The 23,100-nt window shown below is 52.1% G+C and overlaps 1 protein-coding gene across 3 annotated transcripts in view; it reads right to left on the bottom strand.

Annotated features, from left to right (window-relative positions):
• Positions 1 to 14,900, bottom strand: part of INPP5B (inositol polyphosphate-5-phosphatase B) — a 49,722-nt gene extending 34,822 nt beyond the window's left edge. The window contains exons 1-6 of one of the 3 annotated variants that reach the window (XM_039244455.1): positions 14,806 to 14,900; positions 14,341 to 14,435; positions 13,232 to 13,329; positions 13,085 to 13,114; positions 10,320 to 10,430; positions 5,782 to 5,922 (exon numbers count right to left, since the gene is read on the bottom strand). In XM_039244455.1, the coding sequence (XP_039100386.1) occupies positions 5,782 to 5,922; positions 10,320 to 10,430; positions 13,085 to 13,114; positions 13,232 to 13,329; positions 14,341 to 14,435; positions 14,806 to 14,874 (544 nt within the window). In that variant the 5' untranslated portion in view covers positions 14,875 to 14,900. Of the gene's footprint in view, positions 1 to 5,781; positions 5,923 to 10,319; positions 10,431 to 13,084; positions 13,115 to 13,231; positions 13,330 to 14,340; positions 14,436 to 14,749 lie in introns of all 3 variants that reach the window. The other 2 variants (XM_039244452.1, XM_039244453.1) reach the window with 2 other exon arrangements.
• Positions 14,901 to 23,100: the final 8,200 nt, after the last annotated feature.

The following is a 23,100-nucleotide window of genomic DNA, read 5'->3' as shown; positions in this document are numbered from 1 at the left end:
CCGAAGCAGGCTCTAGGCTCTGAGCTGTCAGCACACAGCCCAAGGCGGGGGTTTAACCCACGAACTGTGAGATCATGACCTGAGTCGAAGTCGGACACTCAATGGACTGAGCCACCCAGGCGACCCAGTTCTGTTACTTTCTTAAGAGTCAAATAGCCATGCTTCTCAGTTTTCTCTCTTTTGTTCCTTTAGACCTCTCTACAAACACATCCTGTGTCCTGCAGACCCATAAGCCGTGGACTCAAACTCTAACCTGCACCTTGTGCAAATCCAACTTAGGTTGGCAAGGACTAAATATGACCAGTTTAGCTTTCAAGGAGGATGACTCCAGTGCGACCACTTCACAGCAACTGGCTGCAGTGGTGACAGGTTATTGGACAGACTTGACTCTTTCCCTCCAGGCTTTCCCTTCACTGGACCTTCTGTGGTCTGGTGATAAAGCTGAAAAGAGAAGTGGGTAAGAGCAAGCCAGGAAGGGAGGGGAGAGAAGTTCAGAGCATTCTGGAAGAGGAAGGGGACAGGAGTTGTTCAAGTGACTAAGCACTTGAGCTGATGAACTGCACGGGTCTCTATAGCTCAAAGACCATAGACACTGAGCACCTGGTGATGTTCAAGGCATTCAGGCTGGCATGTGGGGAGGAGAGAGGACGCAAAATGCTAACAGCAGCAAGTTCAAGCTTGTAAAAATGTCGCTGAATGAGCAGTCAACAGAGATGAAAACGCACAGAGCTTTATCCAGAAATTACAAGCAGTTGAGTTGAAGAAAGAGGAAATGAAGGTGAGTTGGGGCAGATAAGAGTAGATGAGATAAGAGGGGGCTGAAGCCAGGCTGTGCAGGACTTGAACTGTCATGCAAAAGGATCTGAACTTTATTCTGTGGGCAACAGAGAGTGGCACAACATTCAAGTACACATACAAAATAGTAGGGCATGATAAAGGCTGGAGTCAAAGGTGATCCTGAGGGAGAGGCAGCCTTAAGGTTAGGAAGACTTGTATGGAGACCACTGGGTTCATTCAAGTAAGAAGATACTTATGTGAACTATGGGGATTAAAAAATAATGTGGTTATTAGAAGAGGAGAGAGGGGGAGCCTGGGGGGCTCAGTCGGTTGAGTGTCCGACTTTGGCTCAGGTCATGATCTCGCGGTTCATGGGTTCGAGCCCCATGTCGGGCTCTGGGCTGACAGCTCGGAGCCTGGAGCCTCCTTTGGATTCTGTGTCTCTCCCTCTCTCTGCCCCTTCCTTGCTCATGCCCTGTCTCTCTGTCTCTCAGTAATAAATAAAAACATTAAAAAATTATTTAAAAAAAGAAGAAAAGACGGAAGAGTCAAGGATGACCAGGGTTTGAGGTGACTGCATTCATGGAAAAGAAATTGGAGGAAGGGAGGGCAGTAAGAAGATAATGAGAAGTTATCTGGAAGAAACCAGCCTAGGATAGGCCCTGAAGAGGGCAACCAGTCTCTAAGCTCTGGGAAGCAGGCATTTATAATTCCTGAATGCGCTTCCCAAATGAAAGGTGCTCTCAGTAAGTTAGAGGTGACCTTCTCAGAGGCAAACGTTCACTCTCCTTGCATAGATGGAAGAGAGGAAAGTCAAGGGATGTGTCTAATACGGTACTGAGGTGCAATAAGGAATGTAAAAGTAAAAATATCCAGGCCACTGAGACACACACTTGGTTCAAATCCTCACCATTCATTTTTGCTAGTTTCAGTTTGTATATGCATCAGGGGTGGTAAAGCCTACAAATCTGTCACAGTACATTTTAAGCAGCAAAGAAAACATGCAAGTCAGCTGGCTTCTTTCTATGTTCTTCCAACCCTGTCTTCCCTCTAATAAATATTGATGCCTCTCTTTCCTGAACCTTCCATCCCTGAGGATTTTTCTGTGCAAAGCTCCACTTCTAAATGAATGTTTGTGGGTTACCTCGCTTGCACTAGGCTCCCGCTGTAGAATTCCAACCCAAATTGTTTTCTGAGGGAAAGAAAAGTCTTCAGGGGGCTCTCCTGTTCTAGAAACAAAGATGAGGTTAAATGGGACAAACAGGGAAAAAGGAGAAGGGAACAATAAGAGGAGGAAGAAAAAAGGAGCACAGTTCTCTTTTGTTTAAACAAATTGATCCCAACTCATTTGCTTAGGGGCCTGCAGAGCTTCCCACAAAGACAGAGAGGATGGGCAATGTTCCTACCTGCAGGATAAACATCTCGAATTCCTCTTTGCTGCTAAAAGGATAGGTTGGTCACACAGATTTTACTTCTTGAAAGAGAGAGAGAGAGAGAGAGACCAACCCAGGGGCTCTTTTTCCCACATTCTCTCTGGCTTCTACCCTGGTAATCTAGGTTACCCTTTATGCTGCCCTGAGATATAAATAGCATTCATTTCCTTTCTCAGGCCAGACAGATTGTAATGCTGTTTCCTGGGTTCCAGGGGCAAAAATACTCATGGCGTATCTCATTCTAAATTTGAGTTACTACAAAGCTGCCTCATTTTGAATCAGCCATGGAATAAGAAAACCACTTCAAAAGACCAGCATTTGTGTGTTATTACCGCTTTGTTAAATTAGCCCCAAAGAGCCCCAATGGGACTTCTGAGTAGTTCCTTCCCTCTCTAGTGCATGCCTCAGAATCTTCCAGAACACGGCTCCAGGTCTTTGCCTGTGCCCAGGAGGGACATTTTATACAACGGCACGGAGGACTGCAGAGGTCTATGGAGGATCCCCAAGGGGTTTCAGGATAAGAGCACCTTCACTTGCTGGACTGAAATAAGGAAGCATTCTGGGGCGCCTGGGTGGCTTAGTCGGTTAAGCGTCCGACTTTCGCTTAGGTCATGATCTCGCGGTTTGTGGGTTCAAGCCCCACGTCGGGCTCTGTGCTGACTGCCAGCTCAGAGCCTGGAGCCTGTTTCAGAGTCTGTGTCTCCCTCTCTCTCTGACCCTCCCCTGCTCACACTGTCTCTCTCTCTCTCTCCTAGAAATAAATAAAACATTAAAAAAAAAAAAAAAAGGAAGCATTCTGTCCTTATTTCTTTTTAAAGACAGAAAAAGCTACGTAGAGTGGAGCAAATAAGTGAAGAGGCAGAAAACCCTCACCCGCGATAGCCACCTGTCTGAGACCAGTGCAACGTCCTAGCTGAAGAGGCCAAGACAATCGGATGAACGGGCTGCCCTACAACCAGGGGTCCGTCTCTTTCCCACATCACGTCTTAGCTCAAAGACACCACTCTGACCCTGAGGATGGGGACTCTGAGCGCTACCAAACTTGGCCTGACACCCCTGGACTCAGCAGAGACAAATCAAAGGATGGACCACTTGGAGAGAAGCCTCAAAGTGAGATCTCTCCTTTCTCCACCGAGGCAAAGGCGCGATGTGAAGACCAGATTCATCCTGCTGCCAAAATACCCAGGGCTTTGAGGTGCCCTTACCCCCTTGGCTCACCCTGTAAGGACCACTGTCCTGCTGAGCTAACCCTGCACTCCCTTACCTCAATGTCTGGACTGTCAGCTCCCGGAGAGAGCCTTGTGTCTACTAAAGTACATCACAAATAGCATCTTAAGCAGCCTTTTGCCTAGGGTTGCTTCCTCAGGCTATCAGGAAGTGGGTATTTTGATCATATGCATATAGGAAGAACCAAATCCACTACCTGTTTCCCTTGGGGCCTGGACTATCCAGAACAAATGAACGAACATCAGCCCCAATGGGACTTCTGAGTAGTTCCTTCCCTCTCTAGTGCATGCCTCAGAATCTTCCAGAACATGGCTCCAGGTCTTTGCCTGTGCCTAGGATGAAGTGCAGAAGGACATTTTATACAATAACATGGAGGACTGCGGAGGCCTATGCAGGATCCCCAAGGGGTTTCAGGATAAGAGCACCTTCACATGCTGGCCCTAAAAGTTTCTCCTACCTGCTGTAGAAGACGTGACTCTCCTGAGGCCCGAGCAACTTTGGAAACAGAGATGAGACGCAGACCTGGGGGCTTGGTGCCATCTCTTAGCAGTTTTAACAGGAGTCATTTAGCAACTTAAATTAAACTAATTTATGAATTCAATTAATTCGATTTAATTAAAATTAAATTTAAATTAAACCTGGCAATTTAGTGTAAGCCCACTTACTGTAGGTATTATGATAGGGCCAAATCATTTCAAACTAAAAATAAAACCAAAACCTTGACAATAATTCCTCACCAGCATGTGACTAGGTTTTGTTTTTTTGAGAGCAAACAAAAGCCTCTGAGGTCCCAGCACATTTATCACCCAGGGGCAGATAACTGGCTGCAGAGCTGTCCTGACCTCTCCCAGAAGACCTCTCTCACCATTTAGGGCATGTAGCGCTCCAGCAACCTGGCCCCGGCATGCACATGACCCGCCCCTTTCTGCGGCCCCGGGGCCTGTTCTTAATGGTGAGCAGTGCCACAGCCCAGGACATCATGGGAACTGAAGCAACAGCAGTCTCAAGATCAAGTACTTCGAGTGAGCTGAGATAAGCCCAAGAAAGATGCAAACTATCAGCACCATCAGGCGCTTCAAACGCCTCTGAGGGAAAGGCACAAGCACTGAAGGAAGTCTTTTGCTCACCCAATTTCCTCTCATTTTACAAACTTTGTGCAACCCGCTCTCCGCACCCCACCCCCGACGCCCCGGCCCCTCACAGTTTCCAAGCCTTATAAGAGCAAGTGGAGTGCTGGCCCACACTTAATACAGCTACCCGGCAGACTCTTCCTCTCTCGCAGAGGGTTGAGAAAAGAGGCACGATTGGGTACCAGTGGTTATGCCAAAGCTCACACGTAACTGGAGCCGCAAGGGCACACCCAGGGGGAAAACACACCAGAGAGCCTTTGCAGAAAATCAAGGAGCTGTCCAGAACATACAGGTCTGCAGGTCCTCCCAAAGCACCAGACTGACGCAAACCTCAGCCCTGGGCCTTTCGCTTTCCAAAAGAGAAATTTCTGCTCAACAATTGGCCTTTTGTGCCGCACAACATGACCCATGAAGGGCTGGGTGGAAAAAATCTGGTCCCTTTCACCTGTAACCTCATCCGGGCCTCCAGGCCCACGGTGGACAGGGCTCTCCTGGACCCCAGATCCGGGCACAGACCCATCTATCACACGGGCCAAAGACTGACAAGGGAGCCAGGCAGCCCAATACACACACCATTCCTCGCCCAAAGGAAGGCTCTGTCATGGCGAGCGCACCTCCAACACAAGCCAACCTCGGAAGGTCAGGATGGAGAAACTGAGGCTCAGAGAGAGAGAGCGACCAGCTCCAGGGCACACAGCGAGTCGGGATCGGCGCTCTACTACAGCCTCAGGCTCCAAGTTCCGGAGTACCACACAGCCGTCCTCCCGCCCTCACCACGCCGGTGAGAATAACATCCCCTCGGAACTTCAGCCCCAGCGTTCCCGCCTCCGAAGGGCCAAGACTTTGGGTCTTTGCCCCGTGCGTCCACCGGCCAAACCGCGGACCCTGCCCATCCGCGGGCCGGGTCTGCCGCCGCCCCCGGCCCAGAACCCCAACCCAGGTTCCCAGAGACCGCCAAAGACCTGCAGAGTCGCTCTCCCGAGAGCCGGCGGCGGCGGACATTTCCCTGCCAGTTTCTTCAAGCTCTTCATCACGCCGCCGCGCCGCCCCTCCCGCGCTGCCCGTTCCGCCCCCAGAAGGGCCCGCCCCTGAGTGCCACATCCGCCAATCAAAGACCGATATTCTCCATAGCCCCACCCCTAAACAGTAATGAGACCGCCCCCGTAGTCGCACTTCCTCCAACCTCCACCGCCCGTTTCGAGACGGATACCTGCCTCCGCCAATTCCGGCGCACCGGGGCCCTGGGTCCTGGGCCGAGTTCCAACCGAGAGGCGCGGGCGGATCGGGCTCCAGCCGGGTACACCTGTATACAGACAGCCACAGGAATTCAGGATCTGGGGTGCCGGGATCGAAACCTGTGGCAGGGACAAGGAGGGATTGCTAAACCACGGGCTTGAAGAGCCAGTTCCACCTCTGCATGACTCTATGCGGGTGAGCAAATCGCTCAGCCTTTCCGTAGAGTCTCTAAGCCTGTTTCCCAGCGCACTGGGTGCGTCTGGGATTCAAATGCAATAATAAATGTAGAGGAGGAAAAAAAAAAAAAACTGCCCTTCCAAGCTGGACCGGCGCCACTTCTCCGTGGTAACTATGTGTCAAGGTCTGTGCTTCACATGTCTTTTGCTCTTTAATCCTTACAACTAACTGTAGCAAGTGAGGAACTGTTATCCCGTGGCAGCTGAGTTCAGGGACCTTAAGTCTAAGGTCTCAGAGTGAGAGACACAGTGGGAACTCAAATAGCCGTCCGTACTAGGGAGTGGGTTGGGTGCTTTAATTGTCCATAATCTCCATCAGTAACTTGTAAGCTACTCCTAATAAAAACACACTCCAAATAAAAGCAGTGCGTTTGCTATGAGATTTGCCTTCAAGATAAGCCCTCTCAAGACCAGACCTCTGCTTCCCCTTTAGCCAGATTGCCACCTCTTTCTAGAAATTCTTGAGTGCTTCTGCCTCTCACTCAAACCCACTTCTGTCTGAGCCTCTTTTTTTTTTTTGGTCTCCTGTGCTATCTTTTTTTTTTTGTCTCCTATGCTATCTTTGCCTGCTCTTCTTGTAAAACTGCATGAGCCCAACCGAACTGAATTGGATTTGCAAGGACATCATAAAGGAAGAAACTTGGGTTCCAGGCCCCAGTGTGGCACCGCCAGAAACAGCTTTTAAGTTCTTTTCAGTATTTACATATTGTTAACCAATGCTGGGCCTCATCTGATCCTCACAAACCTCTTGGGAGTCCTGTGTAAGGCAGGTTCATATTTCCGTTGTACAAACGATAAAGCCAAGGCCTGAAGTAATAAAATACACTCTTCACATTCACAACTAGGAAGTGGCAGAGCTGGGACCTGAACTGAAACCTTTGGACCCCACGGGTATGAGTTAGAGCCTGGGATTCCAAACCCCGTCCTATCAATTCAATTGATGAATGACCTTGGGTAAATTACTTACCTTCTCTATGTCAGTTTACTCATCTATAAACAGGATAGCTACTCTTTTTAGTATTGTTCAAGGGACAGAACAGGACAACATGGTTGGTGTGCATTGTCCAGATGTCTAGAAAAATATCTGGCACATAGTAGGTGCTCAGTTAGGGTTCTTTCATTCTTTTCTCTAACTGTGGTCTCTTGACCAAGACACTTCTACTCCCTGGCCTTTTGTGCTGCACATTATCCACCAGCGACTGGGTGGAGAAAGCCTAGTTCCTTTCACCTTTCACCTCACACGTCATCCTGTACTCCAGTCCCTTTATCTGTAAAAGGCAAAGGTTGGCTGCTAGACACCCAAGAGCCTTCACCAGTGAGAGTCCCCTCTTACCCAGGCACCTCCCTGAGGAAGTCCACATCATGATGACTACTCAGGGGACTTGATTTAGTGCAGGGTCTCTGCTGGCTATCCCAGGGGTGGGCCCCAGAAGGCAGAGCAGGGAAGAGGACTGTTAGATACATAAGCATAAAAGAGCAAAGTCATCCTCTCTCTCCAGACTCACAGCCAGGCACCAAGCTATGTTCTTCCATTCAACACATATCCATGAAGTGTCTCCTAAGTGCCAGGCACTGTTCTAACCACTGGGTAAAGTTGTGAACGCAACCCAAACTCACTGCCCATGTGGTACCAACATGCTTTTCAGTTTGATCTCGGGTGCACCCTCTCCTCCCCATCCCCGTTACCAGGCCCTAGCCCAAGCCTCAGTCTTTATACCGCAACCCCCACAATGCACTCGGGTTGAGCTCCCTGCTCTGGGCTCTCCCCTTTGGCACCAGTTGCCAGAGAAACTTTTCCTTCAAGCAAATCCTACCTTGTCATTCCTCGGTTTAAAACTCTTACAAGTCCCCCACAAGCTATGGGGCAAAGTCCAAGGTTTTTGTTGGTTGTTTAAAACCCTTCTTGAGCTGTCTCTGCTGGCCTCTCCTGGCTCAGCTCTTTCCACACCTTCCTACCCCCAAGGTCAATCCCACTTAACAACCTGCTCTTCCCCCCAACAGCCCTTTCCCCCTGTTGCCCGCCTGGGAAAAACCTCGTTCATCTTTCAGGTCTTGGCTTACATATCACCTCCTCCATGAAGCCTTTCTTCACTGAGCTATTTCTATGGGATAGCAAACACTTTTGTAGGGCCACCTGGGTGGCTCAGTCGGGTAAGTGGCCGACTTTGGCTTAGGTCACGATCTCGCAGTTCGTGGGCTCGAGTCCCACATCAGGCTCTGAGCTTTCTTAGAGCCTGCTTTGGATTCTGTGTCTCCCTCTCTCTCTCTCTGCCCTCCTCTGCTCACACTCTGTCTCTCTGTCTCTCAAAAATAAATAAATGTTAAAAATTTTTTTAAAAAAAGGAAACATTTTGTAAAAGATTCCACGTCAAAATGCAAGAGCAAGGGGCGCCTGGGTGGTTCAGTTGGTTGAGAGTCCAACTCTTGATTTTGGTTCAGGTTGAGATCTCACGGTTCATGGGTTCAAGCCTCCTATCAGGCCTCTTGCTGATAGCACCGAGCCTGCTTGGGATTCTCTCTCTCCCTCTTTCTCTCTCTCTGCCCTTCCCCCCTCTAAAAATAAATAAACTTAAAAAAATGTTTTCATAGCATTAAACACACACACACACACACACGAGCTCAGCTTTTGGAGGGGACTATAGTCCTGTCTAATCCTGACTCCATGGCTTACCAGCTGTGTACTCAGGCAAGACACTTCACCTCCCTGAGCCTCAGTTTCCTCGTCTGTAAAACGGAGACATTGCTAATACCAGCCTTGTAAAGTGCGGTAAGGAAAATAAGATAATGTGTGAAAAGTTCTTAGAACAGTGTCTAACACACACTGAGTCAATGAATGTTAGCTAAGTTGCGGGCCCTCCTGTACAGAAGGAAGAAACAGTTTTTGAGCTCCTAGTATGTGCTGGGCACTTTCACATGTGTTATCCCATTTAATTCTTACTACTCCATGAGGAAGATATTTTTTACAAGTCTACAAGTCTACAGAACAAAAACCAAAACCTCACCAGAGAAGTGAGGTGGTTTGCCCCAAGATACATAGCTAGGGATCGGCAAAGATAGGTTTCAAATGCAAGGGGCTGTGCAGCTTAAAAGTCAATGTTCTGGGGCGCCTGGGTGGCTCAGTTGGTTAAGTGTCAACTCAGGTCATGATCTCCTGGTTTGAGCCCCGCGTCAGGCTCTGTGCTGAGAGCTCAGAGCCTGGCATCTGCTTCAGATTCTGTGTCTCTCTCTCTCTCTCTGCCCCTTCCCTGCTAGCACTCTGTCTCTCTCAAAAATAAGTAAACATTAAAAAAAAAATTTTAAGTCAATGTTCTTTACTGTTATTACTATCATTACCCCTCCTACATCTACTAATAATTATCATAAATTGGGTTATCCTTATTAGTTGAAGCTTTGGAGATATATTTCTCCCTGCTTGTAGAATAAACTTCAAACCCCTTAACCAGGCATTCAAGGCTCTGTAATCTGGTTTCTACTTCCTTTTCCCACATACTCCAGGTTGCGTCCAAAGCCAGTCCCCTTTCTGGCATACCAGGCGAACTAAGTTGGAACCCCCCAGCCAGATATTTAGTCTCCGTGGTGACACCACAATGCAAGGGGAGTCCCCCTCCCCACTGCTACCCCCCCCCCCCCCCCCCCCCCCCCCCCCCCCCCCCCCCCCGCATCCATTCCTGCAGAGACAAGGTGTTAGCTGGAAAGGAAACAGGTAATGGTGTTGGGTAAATGCCTAAGCCCAGTACCTGGTGCTGTGATTTGCATGTTCTGTGGCTAATCTTCTGCTCTGTACAAACTCTTCTTTACCTGACTGGCTGAAATCCTGATCTAAACAAGCGCTGCCGCAGAGGCCACTACCCTCTCATTGCTAAGCCAAAACTAGACCATTTCCTCCGCTGCAGTGGGAGACAGAGCAAGGTTCAAGAGCAGACAAGCCTATATGCCAGACTTCTCTTTGTTCCAGCTGTGGTTGCCAGAGAGAGGGAAGATAAGCCTCTAGGAGCTGCTGACCCTGCTAACTTGTAAAAGATTCTGCATCAGAATCAGCCCACCCTGCCTAGAGCCAGGTGGACAAAGGAGGCTCTGCTCAGGTTTAGAAATGGGAAACCAGAAATGCAAATACATGGTTGGCTCACGGCCTGAGCGCACTGTGGCCTGGCGCCAGCGGCACTGAGAGGGCACAGAGACTGGAGTGTGAGTCCAAAGGATGGAAAGTCAGCCGGCAGTGGGTAGGTCAGTGCCTGGCCACACAGCACACCCCACCCCAGAGAGCCTGGTGTCTTACCTACCTGGACAGGCGCTGGCCACTTCTTGGAGGAACATTCTGGTGTGTGAACCAAAGGGTAGCTGGAAAACGAGGCTGAGCTCCGCGGTGTCCAGCTGGACGGTCACATCTGAGCCTGCACAGAGGAGGGGGTACTTGAGCCCTTGGCCTCCAGGAACTAAGTACTAAGGCTGGCATCCCTAGAATGGAGAATTGGCAGCCCAAGATCCCCAAGCCCTGTTAGCCCTTAAGCAGGTCACTAAAGGCTGCTACTGGGCCGTAAAGAAGCCTCTACACCGGCAGCTCCAAATTAACATCCTCCCCTTTCCACGAGGGGGTGGATCAGAGTGCTGACCGTCAGTATGCCCACCACAAGAGTGCTAGTTGGGGCTGGAGGAGGGCAAGTCTTCTGACCTGTTGCCTACCCTTTCCCTGAGCAGAAGGAAACGCACATAGAAGCAGATAAGAGGGGCCGTCTGGGTCTGCCTGACTGTCAGCCCTGTGCTAGGTACTGGGAAGAGCATGGTGAAGAGAATGGACATGGCCTGTCTGCAGGGAGCTAGACTGTGGATGGTATCCTGCTCATCACATCACCCCAGCACCCTGCAGGCTCATGGTCAGCACCCACAAATGTGGGTGCAACCTAGCAGGGTGATCGAGAGTGTGGGCTCTACAGTCTGGATTCTGTTTGAATCCTGGTTCCACCACTTACTATGTCAGTTTCTCTGGGCCTTGGTTAGCTTGTCCATAAAATGGGGATGGGAAAACAGTGATAACTTTATGGAATTGTTGGGGGAAAGCATCATATGATGTTTGTAATACTCTTAGCATAGTGCCTGGCACAAGATAATCATTGATTGAATATTCATTTCTGTTGTTATTACTACTGCTACTAGTACTACAGTCTAGCAAAGAAGGCAAGCACTAAACAGGTCACTACAGAGGCACTTGGGTGGCTCAGTTAAGCATCTGACTTCAGCTCAGGTCATGATCTCACAGTTTGTGAGTTCGAGCCCCACATGGGGCTCTGTGCTGACAGTTCAGAACCTGGAGCCTGCTTCAGATTCTGTGACTCCCAGGGGCACCTGGGTGGCTCAGTCGGTTGAACAGCCGACTTTGACTTGGGTCATGATCTCACGGTTCGTGGGTTCTAGCCCTGCATTGGGCTCTGTGCTGACAGCTCAGAGCCTGGGGCCTGTCTTTGGATTCTGTGTCTCCCTCTCTCTCTGACCCTCCCCTGCTCATGCTGTCTCTCTCTCTCAAAAATAAAAAATAAATAAATAAATAAAACAGATTCTGTGACTCCCTCTCTCTCTGACCCTCCCCCGCTCACACTCTGACTCTCACTCTCTCAAAAATAAATAAACATTAAAAAAAATTTTTAAGAATAAGTCACTGCAAATAATTAAATAACTGAGGGTGACAGGGGCACCCGGGTGACTCGGTTGGTTGAGCATCCAGCTGTTGATTTCTGCTTGGGTCATGACCTCACACTCTGTGAGTTCGAGCCCTGCATTAGGCTCTGCATTTAAGTGCAGAGCCTGCTTGGGATTCTCTCTCTCCCTCTCTCTCTGCCCCTCTCCCACTCACGCTGTCTCTCTCTCTCTCTCTCTCTCTGTTTCTCAAAATAAATAATCTTTTACAAAAACTTTAGGGCCACCTGGGTGACTCAGTGTCCAGCTTTGGCTCAGGTTATGATCTCATAGCTCATGAGTTCGAGCCCTGTGTCAGGTTCTCTGCTAACAGCTCAGAGTCTGCTTTGGATTCTCTGTCCCCTTTTTGTTCTCTGTCCCTCCCCTTCTTGTGTGCATGCTCGCTCTCTCTCTCTCTTTCTCTCTCTCTCTCTCTCTCTCTCAAAAATAGATTTAAAATATTTTTTTAATTAAAAAAACTTTTTAATGTTTATTTTTGAGAGACAGAGAGAGAGAGACAGAGTATGAGTGGGGGAGGGGCAGAGAGAGATGGAGACACAGAATCTGAAGCAGGCTCCAGGTTCTGAGGTGTCAGAAAGAGCCGGACACGGGGCTTGAATTCACAAGCTGTGAGATCATGACCTAAGCTGAAGTCAGACGCCCAACCGACTGAGGCACCCAGGCACCCCTAAAAAACTTTTAAAAAATCACTGTGGGTGGGGCGCCTGGGTGGTTCAGTCGGTTACGCGTCCGATTTCGGCTCAGGTCATGATCTCACGGTTCGTGGGTTCGAGCCCCGCGTCGGGCTCTGTGCTGACAGCTCAGAGCCTGGAGCCTACTTCAGATTCTGTGTCTCCCTCTCTCTCTCTGACCCTCTCCTGTTCATGCTGTGTCTCTCTCTCTCAGATATAAATAAAAAAAAAAAAACATTAAAAAAATTTTTTAAAAAAGAAAAAATAAATAAAATAAAAAATCACTGTGGGTGACAGAGAGCTGGCAAGGATGAGAAAAAGGAATGTGTATTATCAAGGCACAATTTCAGGAGGCTCAACTCAAACTTCCTGGAAAAAGTAAAGTGTGAATTGAAGCCCTGAAGGATGAGTTGGCTAAGTGAAAAGAGGTGTGGGGGCTTTCAGGAAGAGGGAGCGACATGTGCAGGGGCTCATGTGGTGGGAACATGTCATGTTGGAGGTGAGGGAAGCAATCCAGAAGATTCCAAGCACAGCAGGCAAGGAGGGGGGTGATGGGTGGGCCCGATCCTACAGCGTTTTGCTTGCCACCGTAAGGACATCGGAGAGTGTTCTTACTTCAGACCGTTCTCTCTGTGGATCTTGTACCCTCTGCCCTAAATGCCACTCACGCTGAGAGGACCACTCACCAAGAATGTAGAGTTCACCATCCAGGGACACTGTGGGGAGAGAAACGAAAAGGCCCTTAGCAATTGAGCATTCTAGCCCCTACCAGGACAGAAAGGACCCCGGGGCCCCAGAGGAGAGTGACTCACACCACCCAGACCCTGTGGCACCTTCTTCCAGTGTAAAATCCCGTGAGACCGGCACTATCTGGTCCAAAGAGACATCGTCCGCGGTAATGGCCATCCTCCGGTGTGTGTACAGGAAGAGACTAAGGGCAGGAAGCAGAGGGGAAGACAGGGTCCACGGGCCACCCCTCAGCCCCACTGTGGAGGCATTGGCCAAGTCTCCCATTCCCTCCTTGGTCCCTAGGATCATGCTGACGGTGCCCGTCAGAAAATCCAGTTGTACAGACAGGTCATCAAAGCTGAACTTGGCTCATTTTGGGGGCGCCTCTGCTTCGTTAGTGAAACACATGGGTGATCTACCCGTAGTGTGTGACAGCAATGCCATCACCTCAGCCATCCCCTTCCTTCTCTGACTACAGTTTTGCTATCTGTAAAGTGAGGGTAGTAGATTAGAAAATGTAGAATGACCCTCCCCGCCCCACTCTGAGATCCTGAGGTTCACCTTCCGGCTCTGAGAACTTTGACAAGTATTTGTCAGTCTCTCTCCTTCTGTGTAATATACGGGCATTGCTAGCAACTTTATTGGGTACAGAGGAGTAAAACAACTCGTTCAAGATCGTGTGGCTCAGAGGTAATAATACCTGGATTTGAACCCAGGCCGACAGACCGTGCAACTCAAGAGCTGGACCAGTACATTAATCTATCTGTGCACGAGGAGCTTCTCCAACAGATTTTGAGGATTATGCGACCGATACACATGAAGGGCTTAGAATATAATGTTCAAGGGGCGCCTGGGGGGCTCAGTAGGTTGAGCGTCTGACTTCGGCTCAGGTCTGAACTCACTGTTTGTGAGTTCAAGCCTTGTGTTGGGGGCTCTGTGCTGACAGCTTGGAGCCTGGAGCCTGCTTCGGATTCTGTGTCTCCCCATCCCTCTGACCCTCTTCCCACTCACACTCTGTGTCTCTCTCTCTCTCAAAAATGAATAAACATTAAAATATATATATAATATTCAAAAACTACGAACAATCATTATTATAATTAATCTAGAAGACTTAGACTCTGCCCTAGAGGGATGGCTGAAGTCCAGCTGGAGGATACAGTGAAGAATAAATAACCCCGTGGCCCGACAGGCAAGGAGCAAACCCCTCACTCACGCATGTTCCTGGCCACCATGTTTCAGGCGGTGGCGCACAAGTCCCAGGAGGCGGCTCTGTCTGCTGCCTCCCTCACACAGCACCCCTTGTACTGCCTGCTGCTCAAAGTCAAGGGAAACCAAAACGAACCCGGAGGCCAGACCTCTGCCAGCCCAGCCTAGCCCACCTTCCATACCCTTCCCTTGCTCATCCAGATGCACTGTGTGACCTTAGGCAGTCACTTCACCTCTCTAAGCCTTCCCCATCTGTGAAAGGGGGATAAGAATCCCCAACTTCACAGTGGGTTGGGAGGATGACAGTATGTAAAGCACCAGGCAGAGTCCAGTACTGAGTGCGTATGTAGTAAATACTAGCTTCCTTCTTCCCTGATGGCACAGAGAAAGGGAGGAAAGCAGATAGGCACATTGACACAGTCCGGTCCACTTCCCAGAGCCAGGGCAGGCGCCGGGGCTGGGAGCTCAGTGCTGGGAAGGATATGATGATGCAATATTCCCCCTCGGCCAGGGTCTCCTGGATCGCCACAGACTGGTCCATGCTGGTCCCTGCTGAGCAGACACGCCCTGTGGAGAGGCAGATGGAGCCCCCTTAGGTCAACAAGTTCCCCAGGAGGTGATGGAGCTCCCTCAGACAGCGGAGGGGCAGGGAGAAGGGCCCTTGTACAGGGAGAAGGTAGAAGAGGCTTGGCCCTCCCCTTCCTCCTCCTTAGATGGGCCTTTTAGTTTCTAGGGAGAGGGGCCATCCCTTTGCCCCTGATGGGATGTACAGTTTGTTGCACCATCCTTTGGAAGGGCATCTGGTTGTTTCTGAGCGAGGTCTGGTCTACTTGTTGGAAGGTGGGTGCCTTGTCCCATTACTGGAGAGAGAGACATGGTCCCACGGCCCCTGGGATAGACCTCTGCCTCCCTTTTGGGGGAGCAGTATTAGGTCTGCTGGCACCTCTCTGGGGGGGGGTGTCAGTGGTGCATCTGTATGGGTTTGGAGGGAAATGTCCTGTTCTTCCTGGGAAGGGAAGGGAGGGTCCCATCCTGGACAAGATCTCAGTCTCGTTCCTCTTTCCTTGGAGACAGGAAAACACATCCCATTGCTCTTTGGCCCCCATCCCCGCCCAGCAGGCCTGATTGCATCAGCCACAGGCCAGGGGGTGTCCATTTCTGACAGCTGCAGGACAAGGGTCTCAGCCCTCAGTTTGCCCATCCCCGCCTGCCCAGTGGGGCCCTGGCTCCCCTGCTCCGCACCTGCTCCCAGCCCCGTGCCATTGCCGCCTACCTCCTGAGCTGTCACCGCTGAGGACGTAGAACACCGCGGCCCGGTCAGCTAGTGACTACGTTTCCCAGGAGCCCCTGCGCCACACGCTGGCCAGCCAGCCTGCAAGTCCCAGCATGCCCGCACCAATCATGGGGGCGCTGGGGGGCTCGCCGCCTCCATTAACTCCTTAGATCCTGGGGTACTCTGAGTTCCCGGGTCTTGATGACTGCCCTAACCGCCACCCCAGCCCTCCAAGTCATGGGGCCAGAGCTCCCCGCCTAGCGTCCTGAAGGAAGATGGCCATGTCTGCCTTATGGGAAAAAATAGTGCATTTTCATTTTCTCCTCTATTCCATCCTCAACTCCTCTCCTCCAGGCAGGCCCACTCTGGCCTCTACCGGAACTCTCTCCCCAGATAATTACCCTGACCTGGCTTAAAGCAGAACACCGTTGTTGAAGAACCATTACCTCTGTCTCCCGGGTGGAGAAACTGAGGATCAGAGAGGTGGAACAGTTTGACCCTGCAGCTAGCAAATGTCAGCCTCAGCTGACGTGTCACTCCAGCTTCTGTCCGTTGACTGTGCTACACACTGCCATCTTTCCTCCCTTCACCTGATGTGGGTGACTGACATGTCCAGGATGTGTGCAAGATTGAAGCCCCTGCCTCACGGGACTGCTTGAAGATAATGGACGTGAGTGCACTCTGTAAAGGGATGACACTGTTCACGTGCAGTGCCATGCGGAAACCCCATCTTCCCCCCCTCCTCCCCCTCATTCAGGAGGAGAGAAGACAAGGGAGGGGGCCCCTCAGCCCTCAAGACAGCCTGAGGGTACACTTAATTGCTCTCAAGCCCCTTCCCGTGATTTACCTAGTCATGTGCACTTTTTCCTCTTGGGTCTTGATCTCTGCATCTAAGAATAGGAGATTGCTCCAGATAGACAAAAGCAATCGGCTTGGATATGGGAATCCAGGACTGGTCTCTCGCCCTATTGGCCATGTCTCCAAGCTATAAGCTCCCCCAAGGACTGGGCTATGTCTTTGCCACATCACCCAGCACATTTCTGGCACAGCTGGCCCTCAAGAATGTGTTTATTGAATTCATGAATGAATGAATTGTCTTCATGAAGACACCTTCTCTAATGCTTTGACCCAAACTAGAGGGTCGGTGCTGGGGAAGGAGTAGTCCCTGTGACCTCTAACCAGTGCCCTCTACCCTTTCACTAAGCTGGGAGGTGCTGCCCTAGTGGTCAGTCCAACTCTATATATGTCAACATCTTCCAGAAACAGATGGTACCTTCTTCCCGGTCTTCTCCTTTTGCCAGGAATATCCACAATTCAAAAGGAGCTCAAGTTTATTTGAATTGGGTTTCAAAGTTATGTGGGAGATGAGGAGAAAGGGAATTGATTTAGACCCTTAGAGATAAAGGGGGTAGGGATCACGAGGAAAGTAGGGGAACCTCAACTCCAGCCCCACTCTTAATGACAAAGGCTGGGGAGGAAGGTCTGGGAAAAGTGGATAGGGACAACTTTGGGGTCCTCCCATTCAATGGGATACTCCCATTTGATGGGGGTCAGGAGAGAAGTTCTATTTTTCAGATGAACCCTAGCCTCTCCTTGGGATTAGGGCTGAGGCCCTGCCCCCTTGGAGGGCACCAAGTTCAGGCCAAGGCCCTGGGAAGGAGAAGTGAGGTTCCTGGAGCCCGGGCATTGGACTTAATGAATCCGTCTCACTAAAGATACAGCTGCAGAAGTCAGAGCTGGCAGTGTGACTGGGGGCTTGTGGGGCCTACTGGGTCTTCCCAGCCACTGCTCCCCAGTTCTGCTGGGCCCAGCTAGGGGAGCAGGAAGGGAGTGGGGCAGAGTGCAGGAGCAGCAGCGTGGCCACAGCCATGGCCCTGTGCAGGGGCTCCTGATGACCCTTGGGGCAACCCAGTTGAAGGGAAGTTTCCCACCCAGCTGGAGGCAGTTGCCTGAACGTGAGGCCCCGCAGCACTCCTGCTAGCAGGGCTGGGCCACTGCCTGGGACACCCAGGGGGCCCTGCCGCGCAGGCGCAGGCCGCAGTAAAGCCTGAGCTGGACCAGTTTGGCTGCAAGAAGAGATGGGACCATTCCTACTCCGCTTGCCCCTCCCCCCCCACTCACAGAGGCAGGAAGTGTTCAGGGGGCCCTGGGCTGAGATGAGCCTCCCTGGACCCCCAGCTCCCTCCCCACCAGGTCAGCCTGGCCAGTCCCAAGAACATACGGGGTGACCAGAAATAAGGAAGCATGTCATGGAGACTTGGAAGATCCCAGCTACCACCCTGGCTCTGGTATGATGTAGAGCTGAGCGGGTCAAGCATGCTGGGCCCCAGGCGGCTGGGCTCTGGCTGGGTCTAGCTCTGGCCAGATTTGGCTGCTTGAACCACTGTGCCCAGGCGGAGATGAAAAGCCTGAAGTTATGAGGAAGGACAGCACTCCAAGGGCCCACTTCGCAGGAGTCCAGACCTCAGGGCACATGGTCACAGCTTCCTGCCCTCTGAGGCAGTCGCCAACTTGGCACAGATTTTCCCCTGTAAGAGAAAGCAGAGGTAAGGCTGAGGGGCGGGCCGCTCTGCTCAGACTGGAGTGAACACTGAACAGAGGCGGAGCTGGGGCCCTGTGGGGCTGTCCCACTGCCCCCAGCCCCTACCCCCACTCTGTTCCTGCCTCTGCCTCCCAGAGCGGGCAAGTGGGAAGCAGACACCCCCCCCCCCCACCCACATTTCCCTTGGGGGCTGGCAGTTAGTCCTCTGGGACAGTCAGGTGGCCTAGGCCTAGGAGCAGAGCAGGGCTTCCTGGGGAAGTGCAGTGACACTCCGCTGCAGGGTGGGGTGGGGGAGGTAACCCCTCTGCAGAGTCCCAGCCCCCATCCCAGAAAGGGCTTGTGTGTGGACACAGTCATGACCTGAAACTCCTACTGGACAAGCACAGGAGCTTTGCTGGGCCTCCATGGAGCTCGGAGAGAAGGGAGAGCTGATGGGGGGCAGGGGGGAGGGGGAAGCTGGGAGGGAGAGTCTGGCGGGGGTGGGGCACCAAAGGTACAAAGCTCAGGCTTGGGGAGTGATGAGGAGGGTAGATCTCAAAGGTAAGGGTCAGCCTGACGAGGTAGAGAGGTTAGAGTGTGGCTAGAGGCTGAGGGTCCGTAAAAACTGAGCTCAGATTTGAGGGCCTTTCAGAGTGGGGTTCAGAGATAGGGGCTAGTTGGGGGCCAAGGCTCAGGGCTGGGGGGTGGCGGGGTGGGGCTCACAGCTCACAGGGGCGATGGGAGAAGCCAGAGCAGGGGCCGTGGAGGAGGGGCTATTCAGAGCTGCAGGGAGAGCTGGGCCTGGGCTGGCGGCTGGCCCACAGGCAAGGGTTTCCTTTCCCCTGGGCCACATAGTGGGAAGGACAGAGTTGAATCAGCGGGAAGAAGAACGAGTCCAGGAGAAGCGGGGACGCCAGTCCTGGGCCAAGTTCAACCCCCTGCCCCAATCCCAACCAGTGGCTCCTTTCCCTCCTGCTCAGCACCTCTCCCAGCAGCACCCCCAGCCCCCACCCCTGCAGCAGCCCTATCCCACACCTCGCCTCACAGTGGTGCTCCCGGGGCCACGCTGCAGGACAGCTTTGCCTCCTGATAGCATGTCTCTCTGAAGCGGTATGAGCTGTGTCATATCTGCAGACACCTTGGAACAGTGTGGCTCCGTTCCCCTGGGATGAAGGCATCAGGAGCCTCTCTCCTCCTTCGTGTGCTGCTTACCTGGACAGGAGCAGGGGGGGCAGCTGACTGCTCACCAGATTCTGGGCTACCAGTTAAGACCAGCAGGAGAACTGGCAGGGGGAAAAGGAGAGAGGGGGCCTCTACGGGGAGCAACCAGCTCAAGTGTCACAGGTCAAGGAAAGGTCAAGTGAAAGAGGTCATGAGGTCAGGGAAGAGAAGGGGCAGTCCCAGGGTCCAGCAATAGTCATGAGTTAGGGATGGTCACAGAGTCCAGGAAGGGCTGGGGTCCCTGGGCTGGGGACAGCTACCTCTGACTACTGTTGGCCACAGATATTTTATAATGAGGTCCTGCGGGGGCCGGGGAGAGTGAAGGACCCAGTTGAGGACTGCAAACAAAGATCCCCATCGTTGCATTCCGCAGGTGACTAAATGGGAGGCCAGGGAGCAGGAGAGGTCAACCTCTATGGAAAAAGGGACCCAAGGGGCTGAGTGTTCGCTTCCTGTAAGTCACAGTCACAGTGACACTAAGGCAAGCACAAAGGGGCCTGCAGCCTGGTGACAGCCCCTCTGAGAGTGAATGTTGTTGTTGGCATGGCAACAGCAGCATCCTAGGCCCAAGGGGAGACAGAACTGGAGCAGGTGCAGTGACAGGGAATAGACATCTGGTGTCTCTGCTCTGGCTTCATTTGTGTCCAACATCAGAAGGTGCTGAGGGTCAGGGCAGGGGCGGGGGCGATGGGCTTCCTCAGAACCCAGGGCAGGGAAACCCCAGGTCACAGAGAGGGTCCAAAATTAGGGGTCACCTCGTCCAGGCTCTTCAGGGTTCAGGTCCCACCCAGCTCTCAGATGCCACAGACCTGGATCTTGGCTCAGAGCTAGAACCCCTCTCAGCTGGGGCCCTCCCGACAGTGGTCTTGAATACACAGCTGGGGTGGTTCGGGATCCAGGGTGCTGAGGTGAAGCAGGATCAATTCCCTCTCTACCCACACCCCTTCTAATTTTTAAAAATATTAGTCATGGGGCGCCTGGGTGGCTTAGTTGGTTAAGTGTCCAAGTTTCGCTTAGGTCATGATCTCGCGGTTCGTGGGTTCGAGCCCCGCATCGGGCTCTGTGCTGACTGCCAGTTCAGAGCCTGGAGCCTGTTTCAGTCTGTGACTCCCTCTCTCTCTGACCCTCCCCTGCTCATGCTGTCTCTCTCTCTCTCTCTCTCTCTCCTAGAAATAAATAAAACGTTAAAAAATTAAAAAAATATATTAGTTTATTTAATTTTGAGAGAGAGAGAAGTGGGGGAGGGGCAGAGAGAGAGGAAGACAGAATCTGAAGCAGGCTTCTTGCTATTATCAGCATAGAGCCTGATGCTGGGCTTGAACTCACAAACCAGGAGATCATGACCTGAGCTGAAGTCAGACACTTAACTGACTGAGCCACCCAGGTGCCCCTGTCTTCCTTTTTGTGAGTAATCTCTACTCCCAACATGGGGCTCAAACTCAAGACCTTGAGATCAAGAGTTGCATGTTCTAGTGACTGAGCCAGCCACGCATCCGTCCCCTCACCCCTTCATACCACCAGGGGTCCCTACACCTGTTTCTCCCTCCCCCCGCACCAACACCGCAAGTGAGAAGCAATTCTCCCAAGAGCACCTCTCTAAGGGGACCTCAGCTTCCAAAGGTGAAGAGAAGGGTCCAGAGGCTCTACACAGATGTCTGTGTCCATGTGTAAGGAAGGGCCCAGGCGTCCCAAGCAGGCCTCTTTTCCTCCTCCCTGGTTTGGGTAGCTGAAGCTGGAGGGAGAGCCTGAGTGAGTGGGCCAGACACAGCAGAATCAGAGAGCCTGGCTAATAACCTAATCTGCATAACTTTTGGCTCCTTGTCCATCTACTTTAGTTTGTGCACCTCTCCATGGCTACATAGACTATTCCCAATATACTCTGGGCCCCAACCTCTCCCATATGTAGACCTACCTGCACACCTGAAGCCACGGAGGGCGCGCGCATGCCTGGGCATGATGTAGCCCCTGGAATCATTTATCAGCTCTGGGAATTCCTTCTGATACTGCTGCCATGAGGGACACACAGGGGCCCCACAAGCAGAATGAAGCACAAGCCAAAGGATGTCCAGACTGTAGCTGGAGGGAGAAATTAAAGCCAACTGGCAGCTTGGGCAGAGCGAAGGACCCCCGTCCTGGTGTCCCACTGGGACGTGCCTACTTGTGTAGAGGAGAAACCTGGCAGGTAGAAGGGCTCTCAGGAGCGACAGGAGGGCAGGGAGGCCCGTGTCCTTCCAGAACCCGCCTGGAACGGGAGGGCTCTGGCTGGCTGCTGGTGGAAAGGGTGGTGTACGGGAAGACGCCACGGGTCCATTCTCACCATGAGAACTTGGAGGTGAGGCTGCTGGCAGGATCTGAACAATGAGGGGTGGCCATCATCTCAAGGAAAGATTAAATAATGCAGAGGGAGGAGCAAAGCCCCAGGAGCTTTGCCCCTCACTTCTCTAACACACTGGTTACATTTTTAGGGTACTCTCTTTGTGAAGCCTTCCAGCACAAGTCGACCCCAGCGAGGGGGACAGAAGGCAAATGGAGGAAAGGGATGGCCCACTGGGGCTGGACACAGACCGACTGGCTTCCCTCTGAAGTGGGAGTGAGGAGACTCCTGCTTCCAGGAGTTTCTTCCCAGGATCGGCTGCTGGGTTCGGAGCACCAGTCTGGGGGGCAAGCCCGGGAACGAGTCCCGAGCAGCCTCCTGCCTGGCCTGCCTTCTCTGATGAGCAGCCTTCCTCCTTACAGAGGGTGCCGAGTCACCTGTTCTCAGCACGCAGCGCCCTGGCGGAGGTTCAGACCCCACGTCTAAGGGAGAGATTGTTGTAAGACTCAGGAACTATGAATGGACTTCTGGGCATTCATGAACCCTTTAGATGGTGTGCAAGATTATCTATGCACATGTTTTCCTAGAGAGGGAGTCTACGATTTTTATCTTCGTATTTCTGAAGGAATCTACGATCCTGGAAAGACTAAGGGCCACTGGTGTAAGCCAAGACAGAGCGACCATGCTCTTTCTTCCCGAGCCTGGTCAGGGGGCTGAGCTGGAGCCCTGTTCTGGCAGAGCCTTTGGAGTCCAGATTCCAGGGCACCCCCTGTGGGAGAATCACCTCTGCTGGTGCGCCTGCGCCTCCACTAACGGCTCTGTGCCCTTGGGGCTGGAGGTCGGCTGTAGGGCTTTCTCCCTGTCCAGCAGGTAGTTACTGGGCCTCCGTACCTCTGGTTCTGCTCCCATTCTGTCTCACCTTCACCTAATTCTCAAGGTTTGTAAACCTAGCCGGGACATGGAAGGCACTAAAAATATATATTTGGATGAAGAAAGAAGAAAAGAATCCTTTGCTGCTGTGACGGGGAAGCCACAGGTTCCCGCCAAGACCAAGGCCAAGGCCGCTCTGGTGCAATGTGCCTAAGGACGGCCGTCACCCAGGCAAAGGTGATAGCAGGACTACAGGCTGTTGCACTGACCATGGAATCCAGGTAGGTACCCAGTCCTGAAGAGGAGGCTCTGAGGGATGGGACAGTTGAAAAGCAGCGGGTACATCCCGCGGGAGCCCCAGTGCTGCTGCTGCTGCTGCTCTAGCGGGAAGGCTGGAGGGATGTCCTGCCCCACGGCTCCCGGTGCAAAGGCTCTGTTTAAGTCCCTTCCCAAAGGGCAATGTCTCCTTGCACTTCGGGCGGGTTTTTGGTATTCAATGTTTCTAGTTGCTCAGTTAGGCTTAATTACCCACACCCTCTGCAGCAGCAGCTCAGGCCCTATAGAGGCT

This window comes from Hyaena hyaena, unplaced genomic scaffold, assembly GCF_003009895.1.
Source record: "Hyaena hyaena isolate Hyena2069 unplaced genomic scaffold, ASM300989v1 scaffold_237, whole genome shotgun sequence".
Taxonomy (NCBI): domain Eukaryota; kingdom Metazoa; phylum Chordata; class Mammalia; order Carnivora; family Hyaenidae; genus Hyaena; species Hyaena hyaena.
The sequence above is the reverse complement of the archived record's forward strand: the minus strand, read 5'-3'. Positions and strand labels throughout refer to the sequence as shown.